We start from the raw sequence: 12335 nt of genomic DNA, 5'->3' as shown, positions 1-12335 counted from the left end.
GCATCCCGAGCCCGAGCGAAGGGTTAAGAGGCACGGCGCCGGATTCCTAGAGCGGACAGGAAAAGAAGGCATCCCGAGCCCGAGCGAAGGGTTAAGAGGCACGGCGCCGGATTCCTAGAGCGGACAGGAAAAGAAGGCATCCCGAGCCCGAGCGAAGGGTTAAGAGGCACGGCGCCGGATTCCTAGAGCGGACAGGAAAAGAAGGCATCCCGAGCCCGAGCGAAGGGTTAAGAGGCACGGCGCCGGATTCCTAGAGCGGACAGGAAAAGAAGGCATCCCGAGCCCGAGCGAAGGGTTAAGAGGCACGGCGCCGGATTCCTAGAGCGGACAGGAAAAGAAGGCATCCCGAGCCCGAGCGAAGGGTTAAGAGGCACGGCGCCGGATTCCTAGAGAGGAAGGTCTCTTCCGGCTCGGCTCTCTCTCCTCCCGGGAGCCTCGGAGGGTGAGTCTTTCTTCCCCCGGGGCCGCAGGCGGGGTGCGCGGGGGACCCCAGGGCAGGAGGGAGCTGAGCACCTCGGCTCTCCCTCGGGGTCCGGGGAAACGGGCGTGCAAAGAACGAGAGACAAAGCAGATGGATTATTCACAGGCGGGGCAGCCAAGCAGAAGCATTGGGACATAGATGTCTGTGCAAGAAATGAAAATGGACACCTGAGCCCTGCAATCCGTGGAGAAAGAGGGTCGGGAGACCGAAGGCGAGAAGAGAAAGCGCGTCTTCCTGCGGTGAAGTCTGGCTCTCCCTCCCGCAGGAGGCAGGCAGGCAGGGCCTCCGACCCGGCGGGAAGGACGGGTGGTTAACCCCCGGGGGTGGGGGTGGGACGGGGGAACCTCTCCGCCCTCACAAGACTCCCACAACCAGGGCCGGAATGTAAATGCAGGCATGTGATATAACAGTCCCGCACATCTGCAGCAGGAGGATGGACATTCCCAACATTCCGCACTAACCCCGTTCCCCGGGGTTCTTTGGAAGCCCTGGCTCTTTCACGGGGTCTGATTCAGCAGGTGTGGCCTGCAGAATGTGGCAACCGTTAGCGACCTCGGGTAGAATCTGTAGTTCTTCTACAGAACCATGAGCCGTCCTAGCATGCCAGATATGGGCACATTGCACATGAGCGGGAATTTCAGCACACAGGGCTTGTGCTTTCTCAACCTTCCCACCACCCTCCAGAGACGTTTTAAGAATGAAGAGATCATTCTGCCCCTTTTTAACCTTGGCAAGCATCCTCCCTCCTTTGGAGATTGTGCACACATCATCCTGAAAACAAACCTTAAATCCCTTTTTCAGTAAATAAGGCACAGATAAAAGACAGTGGTGCATCCCAGGAACAGTACAACACTTCAACGTCTCCTGTAAAATACAAAAATGCAGATTTACAACATTAGTCATATTTCTTTTCTGTCCATTTGCAAAGAGAACAGTTTTCCCAGCCGGGATTGCCTTGCAATCCCACCTCTCGACAGCAGGTGTCTCTGGAATCAAATTGCAGTTAGCTGCAGAGTCAATAACAAAACTTAGCTCTGGGCTTGCCCCACAGCTGTCTTCAGCCAACGCCAGACTGGCCGTGATTTGATAAGTCTCTTCCTGGCACCTGGCACGTCCACCAGCCTCAGTCCCACACCTGGTTGATTTTCCAGACCGGTTGCCATGGAAACCCGCCTGATTCCCATGAGAGGTGTCCTTGAAGCCTTCCTGTGCAGCTGCCCTCGCTCTCTGTGGGCAGTCTCTTTTGAAATGACTGTGAGATCCACACACGTAGCACCGACGAACTCCAGTGGAAAAACACTGCCTGGGGCTCCTCCCAGCTGGCCTCCTTCTCCTTCTTCCGGAAAAGCACTCCTTGCCAGATCCGCCCCCCCTGAACTGCCGCTCCATTCCAGCAGGTTCAGTGGAAAACTTTTCAAACTTGCCTTTGGAACTTTCCGCCCCCCCGACTTGCTCACTAGCACTCCTTGAGGCTAAATCATCAGGAACAGGGGCTCCAGCCATCTCTAGGCTTTCAGCTTCCATCTGCCCTAGGCCTCCTGCTGAGTCTTCACACAGACGTTTCAGCACACTCCAGGCCTCACATGCAGATTCAATGCCTTCCAGGTGATGTTGCAAATTTGCATGAACACCTGCTCTCAACATGCAGACCTCAGCTCTCATAGCTTTCTCCCTCTGCATTTTCTCCTCCAGAGAAACAGACTTCAGCTTTCCTGCATCTCTGTCCACTAGTTGCACTGGTTCCCTCTGGGAAATGTCCCAAACTTCCGTGGCTATGAACCACGCTCTCACCCATCTTGCCCAGGTATTCCACGCTTGGGCGGTGAGTTCCTCAAGCTGTTCAAACGGAGCTTGAATCACCTCCTGGCCATCTGCCATCTTCTCCCGTTCTCCCAAGACGCCCCAAGCTGTACTCACAAGATCACCAGCTCCCCTGGCGTGGAGAAACGATTCCCTGCTGCTCTCAGCTCACAGCTCTGCAGTAACACAGGCAAATCTCTGCGTCTTTCAGCTAGCTGCTTGCTTGCTTGCCTCCGTCTCCTGCCGTGCTTCTCTGCTCGACACCGCAGATTTCAAAGCTCCCGACAGCCTCCCGTGACAGGTTTACGATAGGTGATTAAGGTTACCCATAACCTCTGGCTGTTTGTTGTCAGCCGTGACTCCCGCTAATTGATTTGCGAACCTCAATTAGTGATTTATGGCCGCCCGGCACACTTCCGCTGCGCAGCTCTCCGTCACGGCTCAGCAGAGTGACTCACAGCGGTGTAAAACTGTCACGTAGTGTAGCTTTGCTTCCAGACAAACACACACAGCACCGGTTTGTCTATTTACAGCTGTTTATTCCAACATTTCCTCAGAAATCTCCAGGACTTCTCGCAGCCATTATGGGACTGCTCTTTTCCCCTCACAGCATAGAGTGAGAATGGCAAGACCCTTTTGAGTTCAACACTTTTTCCTTTCTTCTTTGAATAACTTTTTATTGAACTTTATAAACAAGGATAATAGAAGTAATGAATGATACCAATAATTAGACCGAGTCTTCTCATGTCATTTGTATATCACAAAAGTAGCAAAATACATCTGCAGGAATATCTGCAATATATGTTTCATTATGAGTGTTCAACGTAGGATTCCTTGGTTCGATTCCTTGGTTCCTGAATTGGTTTAAACAGAAGCAACATAGCATAGCCAAACTCCCAGAGAGGCAAGCTTGTGGTTGCTCTTAGGTTAACTCCCCCCCCCTTTCATGTTGCAAATGGAAGAATGCCAGATGCCCTCATGGTCCCTTCCAACTCTACAAATCTGTGATTCTTAATGGAAATGTTGGTCTACTGATGAGTTGTGGGAGGGAGGCTCAAAGTGAAGATGATGATTTATGTTTACATTTAAATTTAAATCAACCAGATTGAGCCAAATACTGATGATGTGTGTGTTTTCTTCTGTAACCCCAAGGGGCAACAAAACCTCTGCAAATTCCAGCAGGCAAGCTCCCCACTTTCTTGAGGATATATGTTACTGCTGTTCTTGTTATTGTTATCACTATTTTTACTACTACTCCATTTATTATCCAGGGCAGGATACAGCAATTTTTAAAATCAACATTAAACAGAGTTGAAGCAAAATACAGTCACAGGAATAGGGTGGTCCTGTAAACACATGTCTGCGGTGTCAGAGGCTTTGGTGAATAGCGGAAGGTGCCAGATGTGCCTCTGTGGGAAGGAATTCCCCAACCAAGGAATGCCTCTCTTGGGACATCCCCCTTCCAAAACTCTGAGCGTGGTGAGACTACCAAGACCTCTCCCAATCCAAAAACATCCAATGGGTATTTTAGAGAAGGAGGTGGTTCTTCAGATAATGTGAGCACCTTGAATGGGGCTCAGAAATGAACTCACAAACAATGCAGCAGTTTTTAAAAAGCAAGTAAATGTGTTCTCAGGTCATTGTGGGGATTAAATGAGGAGGGGTGTATGCCAAGTAGAGCTTTTTGGAGAAAAAGGTGGGATATAAATACAGTTAATAAAGAGAGCGAGCCCACCAGCTAGCCAATAATCTGGTCACTGCATTTTGGACCATCTTCCAAGTCCTCCTACAGCGTGGTGTAGTGGTTAAGAGTGGTGGACTCATAATCCGGTGAACTGGGTTCGCGTCTCCGCTCCTCCACACGCAGCTGCTGGGTGACCTTGGGCCAGTCACACTTCTCTGAAGTCTCTCAGCCTCACAGAGTGTTTGTTGTGGGGGAGGAAGGGAGAGGAGAATGTGAGCCGCTTTGAGACTCCTTAAGGGGAGTGAAAGGTGGGATATCAAGTCCAAACTTCTTCTTTTTCCACCTCCTCCTCTTCTTCTCTTCAAGGACAGTTTCACACAGAGGGCATTGCAGTAATTCAATCTGATTCAGAGCATGGATTACAAGGGACACCTCGTCACAGTCACAAAGGGACAGAGATGGCAAACTAGCCCAGAGCTGGAAATGGGCACTGCTAGTCCCTGAGGCCACCTGAGCCTCAAGTGACCCTGCTGGATTCAGGAGTACCCCCAGGCATATATGGCTGTGTGTGGGTTAAGCTTTGTCACACCATCATCATCATCTTCATCATCATTATTAATCCACCCTTCACCTTCAGTTCCCAGGGCAGATTACAACATTAAAAACCACATTAAAACCGTTTAAAACAACTTACGATCTCAGGAATAAGATGAGTCTTTCTTTACTTGCTTTTTAGCGCTGTCCCTTGGCTCCACCCCCACGTGCTTTGAACTTACCCCCGTCATCCTCAGGGGGTTGGCCAGGTAAGTATCTGGCCCTCAGAAGAAAAAAGGGGAGACCCCACACCAGTAGTATGTTTTGAGAACATTGGAGATTCCAAGTGCTAGAAAATGAGACAGAAACAGGAAAGAAATGTGTGTTTAGCGGGGGAGGACAGGACAGGGAGCAGCTCTTGAGGGGCCCAGGTTTAGGACCCCCCCCCCACACAGCCTAGTGTCCACAATGCACTTGGTGCTCACTCGTCAGTCGCAGTTCTGACTTCATGCATTGACTGAAAGGCAGGAACAAGCGGGGTATTCATCTCACAGAAATGCCCTCAGTTGTCTGCACATTTTGTGTGGCAACATTACTTCTAGGAGGGCTAAAGTCTTCCTTTTTCTTTTAGAGAAAGCTCAGAGTCTGTGCTGTGGTCCAACCCTGGTTCCTAGTAAGTCCACGCTTACTCAGGGAACATTTTTCTTCTCCTGACAGTGTACCAGTTTTATAACAGAACAATGCACTTGTTTTGTAGGACTTGCTAGTGCTTCTAATTGGGACAGACAGAACTTGGCAGAAGAAAAAGGGATCTCCGCGAGGCTTCATGAGAGCACAAATGGATGAGCAAGACTCAGCTGACCCTGAAGCAGGAAGAGGCCATGCTATCAAAACTGGGAGCAGTGGGAGTTTCTGGGGAAACTCGCTGCAGAAGGTCCTGGGTGAGGAGGACACCCTCTGCTCAGAGGTGCAGAGCCAGCAGTTCAGGCAGCTCTGTTCCCTGGAGACTGAAGGGCCCCGAGAAGTTTGCAACCAATTTTACCGTCTTGATGGTCAGTGGCTGAAGCCAGAAAGGCATACAAAAGTTCAGATGCTGGACCTGGTGATCATGGAGCAGTTCCTGGCTGTCCTTCCACTAGAGATGGAGTGCTGGGTGAGGGAATGTGGAGCAGAGACCAGTTCCCAGGCAGTAGCCCTGGCTGAAGGTTTTCTCCTGAGTCAGGCAGAGGAGAGGAAGCAGGCAGAGCAGCAGGTGAGAGAGACTTTCCTCTGGATGCTCCCAAGGGGCTCCAAACATGAGGGAGAACATCCCTAAATCCCATCCTTTTTTGGAAAGCATCCAAGGATTGCCTCTGCCATTCCTTTTCCAGTACTTCTCCAACTTCTCTGTTTTAAATCCTTGTTGCTCTTTCAGGGAAAGGAACTGTTTGCAGAAAAGGGCTTGGATTCCTCAGAGAGGACTCTGTTGGAAACCAGAGAGAGGCTGTTGGGTAAGGATTGATGAGTTCTTTCTACATTTTGGCACATGCTATTGATTTTGAAACGAATATAATGGGTTCTTTGAATTCTTTTGAGGAAGACATTTGGGCCCAACATGGAGTCTACACACACATAAAAGCTGTTCTGAAAATGCTTTTTAAAAAATACATTGAATTTTCCATAAGGCTCACCACCGTCATTTAGTGTCACATTGTATATTGCACTTAAGTGTGAAAACACACTTAAAGCCTTTTATTTGTGGCTGTGTAGCTGAGTCCCAAGAACCCCAAGGAGAGGAGATCCATTTTTGTAGCATGAAAATGTGAAATGAGTACAAACATCCAAATGCACTCAGCAGGCAAGACTTTATGTAAGGCCCATCTGAAGTTAGAGTCGTGCTGCTTAACCTCTGAGAGAAGCATGCACCTGTGTCTTCCTACTTGCCTTCTTACTTACAGGTGACCAAATGATGCCATCAAGACATGCTCCTCCATCTTTTCATGGTGCTGGAGGGGAAGCAGCGGCTGTGGAACCAGATCAAGTAGGAGGAAGAAGCCTTGTGGGGAAAGAGGCTGAGGGGTGGGGCTGCCTGGGAGCCTCCGGGCCCAAATGAATCTCTCCCCCTCCTCTTGCTGCTGTGAAACTGCCCTTAACAAAGTCTGAACATGCCATTCCAGAAGATTTGTGTGCTGTGAATAATCAACAGCCACCTCTCCTTAACTAGGTTTCTGAGTGTTGCTAGTATTATTTACCGTATTTTTCGCTCCATAGGGTGCACTGGACCATAAGGCGCACCTAGTTTTTAGGAGGGGAAATAAAAAAAAAAACTTATTCCCCACCCCAGCCCCAAAGAGCAGCGGACAGGCTTCTGGAGCTGTCAGGTGAAGCCCGGGTTCGCTGTCTTGGCTTCATTTTTAGCTGTGCGCAACCTCTCCCGGCTGGAGAGGTTGCGCGCTGCCTTGGCTTTGTTTTTAGCCACAGGGCTGGGGCAGGGGAAGCCCGAGCTTCCCCTGACCCCAGCCCCCAGAACAGGTCGGGGAGCGGCGGTTGCGTGCAGCCTTGCCTCCACTCCCAGAGCTTGCGGGGCTGGTGGGGGAAGCCCGGGTTCCCCAGCCCCAGGGACCACACATTCGCTCCATAAGACGCACAGACATTTCCCCTTAGTTTTTAAGAGGAAAAAAGTGCATCTTATGGAGTGAAAAATACAGTATGTTGTTGCACTTTTATTTATATATTTATTGTTGAATGCTAAGACAGGCTTCTAAGCAGTGGCCAGGAGTCCTCTAGCCAGCCACATCAGTTGCACAATGGGACTCAGCTCCCTTTCCTCCCACTCCTTGTGCCCCCATGCACCCCTTGCAGTTGGCTTTAGGGCATTGGGAGCCCCCCCCCCCCCCCGCCAAGAACAGCGCATTGGGGAGTGGAGTGGGGATCTTTCCATCTGGCAAGCTGGAATGCTTGCACAGAGAGAAGGATTTGAAGTTCCACCCTATTACACAAAATTAATACCCATCATTAAAATACACAACAAAAAATCCATTAAAATGTTAAAACAAGCTCACATAATTGAAATGTGCAGCGAACCCATCCAATTAAAACAACACAGCAATTCACAGGCAGAAAATAGCAGAGCAGTGTACAGTTTATATTCTTCATGCTGTCTAAGAGAACAACCTTTTTCTTTTAGGGTCCAGTGTGCTTTGAAGATGTTGCTGTTCATTTCACAGATGAGGAATGGGTGTTGCTGGATCCTGACCAGAGAACTCTGCATAAGGAAGTCATGGAGGAGAATCGTGAGGTCATGGACTCTCTCAGTAAGACTCCCTCTTGCTTCATAATTTCTGTTTTGATATTGAGTATTGTGACAAACCTCCAGTAATTGGATGGAGCTCAACAGCACCATCTACAGCATCAAGGATTCTAACTCCCCAATGGAGGACTATCAACTGTTTTGTCTGTGCATATTCTCCCTCCATTTAGGCTTCGGAGCTGTTAGGAAAGTTGAAACAGCTTCTGTCAGGGTTTTTGGTCGACTCAAGAGAAAACTAACATTGGAGATGGAGAAGAGTCCATGATTAGGCAAAGCAAAATCCATCCCAGAAAAAAGTCAGGCTTTATTGACCTCAGGTTCCTATAAATATGTAAGTTAATACAAAGACACTGAACCTTGTAGTAAGACCTGGGTGTTCATCAGTATGCATATAATATCCAGCTCTACCTCTCTTTCAAATCAGAACCTCGGTCCAGTATACCTGAAGGAGTGTTTCCACCCCCATCGTTCTGCCTGGACACTGAGGTCCAGTGCAGAGGGCCTTCTGGCGGTTCCTTCACTGCGGGAAGCCAAGTTACAGAGAATCAGGCAGAGGGCCTTCTCGGTGGTGGCACCTGCCCTGTGGAACACCCTCCCACCAGTTGTCAAAGAGAAAAACAAGTACCAGACTTTTAGAAGACATCTGAAGGCACCCCTGTTTAGGAAAGCTTTTAGTGTTGGACAGATTATTGTATTTTAATATTTTGTTGGAAGCTGTCCAGGGTGGCTGGTGAAACCCAGCCAGATGGGCAGGGTGGTATTATTATTATTATTATTATTATTATTATTATTATTATTATTAATACTAATTATTATCAATAAATGAATGAATAAATAATTGTCTAACTCCCTTCTCTTTTTTCTCTCTCACAAGCATTGATTATCATTGTTCAATAATCTGGGGCTCAGTTTCTTCCTAAGGCTCTAATCCATTTCTCTTATTGTCGCAGGTGCTGATGAATTGGAAATTAAGAACAAGAGAGACCACTGCAAAATCCACACAGTGGAGAAGCCATATAACTATATGGTGTGTGGAGAAAGCTTCAGTCAGAGCTTCCATTCCTCTTCCCATCAAAAAAATCCCATTGAGAAGAAACTCTGTCAGTGCTTGGAATGTGGAAAAAGCTTCAGTCAAAGCTCCTATCTCATTTCCCATCAAAGAACTCACAGCGGGGAGAGACCATATCATTGCTTGGAATGTGGAAAGAGCTTCACCTGGAAGGCAAGTCTCACTTCCCATCAAATAATTCATACAGGGGAGAAACCATATCAGTGCTTGGAATGTGGAAAGCGCTTTAGTCGGAACTTCCATCTCACTTCCCATCAAAGAACTCACAGTGGTGAGAAACCGTATCAGTGCACTGAATGTGGAAAGAGCTTCAGTCAGAAGGGCCCACTCACTTCCCATCAAAGAACTCACAGTGGGGAGAATCCCTATCAGTGCTTTGAATGTGGAAAGAGTTTCACCTGCAAGGAGAGCCTCATTTCCCACCAAAGAATTCATACAGGGGAGAAACCATATCAATGCTTAGAATGTGGAAAGAGCTTCACTTGGAAGGTAAATCTTACTTCCCATCAAAGAATTCATACAGGGGAGAAACTGTATCAGTGTTTGGAATGTGGAAAGAGATTCACCCAGAAGGAAGGTCTCACTTCCCATCAAAGAATTCATACTGGGAAGAAACCATATCAGTGCTTAGAATGTGGCGAGAGCTTCGCCTGGAAAGTAAGTCTCACTTCCCATCAAATAATTCATACAGGGGAAAAACCATATCAGTGTTTGGAATGTGGAAAGAGCTTCAGTCGGAACTCCCATCTCACATCACATGAAAGAATTCACAGAGGGGAAGAGCCATATAGGTGCTTGGAATGTGGAAAGAGCTTCATTCGGAAGGATAATCTCACTTCCCATCAAAGAATTCACAGTGGAGAGAAACCCTATCAGTGCTTGGTATGTGGAAAGAGCTTTAGTCGGAAAGAAAGTGTCACTTCCCATCAAAGAATTCATACAGGGGAGAAACCATATCAGTGTTTGGAATGTGAAAAGAGCTTCAATCAGAACACCCATCTCATTTCCCATCAAATAATTCATACGGGGGAGAAACCATATCAGTGCTTGGAATGTGGAAAGAGCTTCAGTAAGAGGGCCCATCTCACAGCCCATCAAAGAATTCACACTGGGGAGAAACCATATCAGTGCTTGGAATGTGGAAACAGCTTCAATTCCAAGGGGACTCTCACTTCCCATCAAAGAATTCATACAGGGGAGAAACCATATCAGTGCTTGGAATGTGGAAAGAGATTCAACCAAAAGGAAAATCTCACTTCCCATCAAAGAATTCATACAGGGGAAAAACCGTATCAGTGTTTGGAATGTGGAAAGAGATTCAGTCGAAATTCCCATCGCACTTCCCATCAAAAAACTCACAGCAGGGAGAAACCATATCAGTGCTTGGAATGTGGAAAGAGATTCACCTGGAAAGGAAGTCTCACTTCACATGAAAGAATTCATACAGGGGTGAAACCATTAAAATGCTTGTGATGTGGAAACAACTTCAATTCCAAGGGGAATCCCGTGGTCCATCGAAGAATTCATACAGGGGAGAAACCATATCAGTGCTTGGAATGTGGAAAGAACTTCAGTGAGAGCACCAAGCTCACGTCCCATTAAATAATTCACCATGGGGAGAATCATAGAATTGTAGCATTGGAAGGGACCCTAAGGTTAATCTCTTGTCTTTGTCCATGGAGTTTTCTTGGCAGGGATACTGGAGTGGCTTGCCAGTTCCTGCTCCAGGTGGATCACGTTTGGTCAAAACTCTCCACTATGACCTGTCCATCTTGGGTGGCCCTGCACAGCATAGCTCATAGCTTCTCCCGAGTTATTCAAGCCCCTTCACCACGGCAAGGCAGTGATCCATGAAGTGAGTGAGGAGGAATTAAAGAACCTGAGGAGGAATTAAAGAACCTGAGGAGGAATGAAAGAGGAGAGCGCAAAATATGGTCTGAAGCTCAACATCAAAAAAACTAAGATCATGGCCACTGGTCCCATCACCTCCTGGCAAATAGAAGGGGAAGAAATGGAGGCAGTGAGAGATTTTACTTTCTTGGGCTCCATGATCACTGCAGATGGTGACAGTAGTCACGAAATTAAAAGACGCCTGCTTCTTGGGAGAAAGGCAATGGCAAACCTAGACAGCATCTTAAAAAGCAGAGACATCACCTTGCAAACAAAGGTCTGTATGGTTAAAGCCATGGTTTTCCCAGTAGTGATGTATGGAAGTGAGAGCTGGACCATCAAGAAGGCTGATCGCTGAAGAATTGATGCTTTTGAATTATGGTGCTGGAGGAGACTCTTGAGAGTCCCATGGACTGCAAGAAGATCAAACGTATCCATTCTTAAGGAAATTAGCCCTAAGTGCTCACTGGAAGGACAGATCCTGAAGCTGAGGCTCCAAGACTTTGGCCACCTCAGGAGAAGAGAAGACTCCCTGGAAAAGACCCTGATGTTGGGAAAGATGGAGGGCACAAGGAGAAGGGGACGACAGAGGACGAGATGGTTGGACAGTGTTCTCGGAGCTACAAACATGAGTCTGACCAAACTGTGGGAGACAGTGGAAGACAGAAGTGCCTGGCGTGCTCTGGTCCATGGGGTCATGAAGAGTCGGACACGATTAAACGACTAAACAACAACAAGGTTGATCTAGTTCAACCTCCTGCAATGTAAGAATCTTGGCTGAAGCATCCATGACATGACCATCCAGCCTCTGCTTAAAATCCTCCAATGAAGGAGCACCCCCACCCTCTGAGGGAGTTCATTTCACTGTTTAACAGCTTCCACCACCAGAAAGCTCTTCCTTGAGCTATTTCCACCATCTCAGCCTCCTCTTTTCGAGGCTAAACACAGACAGTTCCCTAAACCATTCCTCACAAGGCTTGTTTTCCAGACCCTTGATCATCTTTAACCACCCTCCTCTGCACATAACTGAACACAGTATTCCAAGTGTAGTCTGTCCAAGGACTAGTCTGACCTTGAACTGGACACTATACTTCAGTTGATGCAGACATTAGCCTTTTTGACTGCAGCATCACACTGCTGACTCGTGTCAAGCCAAGTATTACCCATTGTATATATGTGCAGCTGATTATTCCTGTGTTAGTGCAGAACCTTACATTTGTCCTTATTAAAAATCATTTATTGCCTTTTTATACCACCTTTTCCTCCAAGGAGTATTAAAGGTCACAGTCCATCACACTTTTGCTGCATGAGTATACTCATGTGTAGGCACCTTGTTAGCAGCTTTCAGTCCTTCTGCTGAGTTTCTGGAAGCAGTCGTCAGCAGTTGAAGCTACACTTTGAGAAGAAACATTCACAGACACCGTAAAACTCAGTCACGTGTTTTATTGCTTGACTGGTCATAAATGCTTCACGGTAACACTATTTACAATCATTATAGCAAGAGCTGTAACGTCATACTTAAGTCTCACTCTTTTTAGCAGCGAGATGCAGGCGGACACAGTCTATAGGCAGTCATGACACTACAGTT

The 12335-nt window shown here is 47.6% G+C and overlaps 1 protein-coding gene across 5 annotated transcripts; it reads left to right on the top strand.

Annotated features, from left to right (window-relative positions):
* The first annotated feature begins 419 nt into the window (after positions 1-419).
* LOC309536096 (uncharacterized protein) lies at positions 420-11997 on the top strand. 5 transcript variants are annotated; one of them, XM_082229950.1, is made up of 7 exons: positions 420-442; positions 4702-4768; positions 5257-5751; positions 5914-5989; positions 6437-6519; positions 7666-7792; positions 8739-10561. In XM_082229950.1, the coding sequence occupies exons 3-7, from the start codon at positions 5326-5328 to the stop codon at positions 10328-10330; spliced, it is 2304 nt and encodes a 767-aa protein (XP_082086076.1). In that variant the 5' UTR covers positions 420-442; positions 4702-4768; positions 5257-5325; the 3' UTR covers positions 10331-10561. The 5 variants fall into 5 exon arrangements, 4 of the variants coding, with proteins under 4 accessions (XP_082086076.1, XP_082086075.1, XP_082086077.1 ...); XM_082229949.1 differs by lacking the exon at positions 420-442 and adding an exon at positions 2936-3463; XR_014221491.1 differs by lacking the exon at positions 420-442 and adding an exon at positions 11486-11997 and having other exon boundaries at positions 3490-4768; positions 8739-10512.
* Positions 11998-12335: the final 338 nt, after the last annotated feature.

This window comes from Podarcis vaucheri (genome assembly GCF_965113315.1).
Source record: "Podarcis vaucheri genome assembly, chromosome: 1".
In the NCBI taxonomy this organism is placed as follows: domain Eukaryota; kingdom Metazoa; phylum Chordata; class Lepidosauria; order Squamata; family Lacertidae; genus Podarcis; species Podarcis vaucheri.
The sequence above is the reverse complement of the archived record's forward strand: the minus strand, read 5'-3'. Positions and strand labels throughout refer to the sequence as shown.

Bases quoted from the DNA above. Each gene is read 5' to 3' on its own strand.
- LOC309536096 (XM_082229950.1), top strand. From the start codon at position 5,326: ATGAGAGCACAAATGGATGAGCAAGACTCAGCTGACCCTGAAGCAGGA. The intron at 5,990-6,436 runs GTAAGGATTGAT...TCTTACTTACAG, and splicing joins AACCAGAGAGAGGCTGTTGG to GTGACCAAATGATGCCATCA. The intron at 7,793-8,738 runs GTAAGACTCCCT...TTATTGTCGCAG, and splicing joins TGAGGTCATGGACTCTCTCA to GTGCTGATGAATTGGAAATT.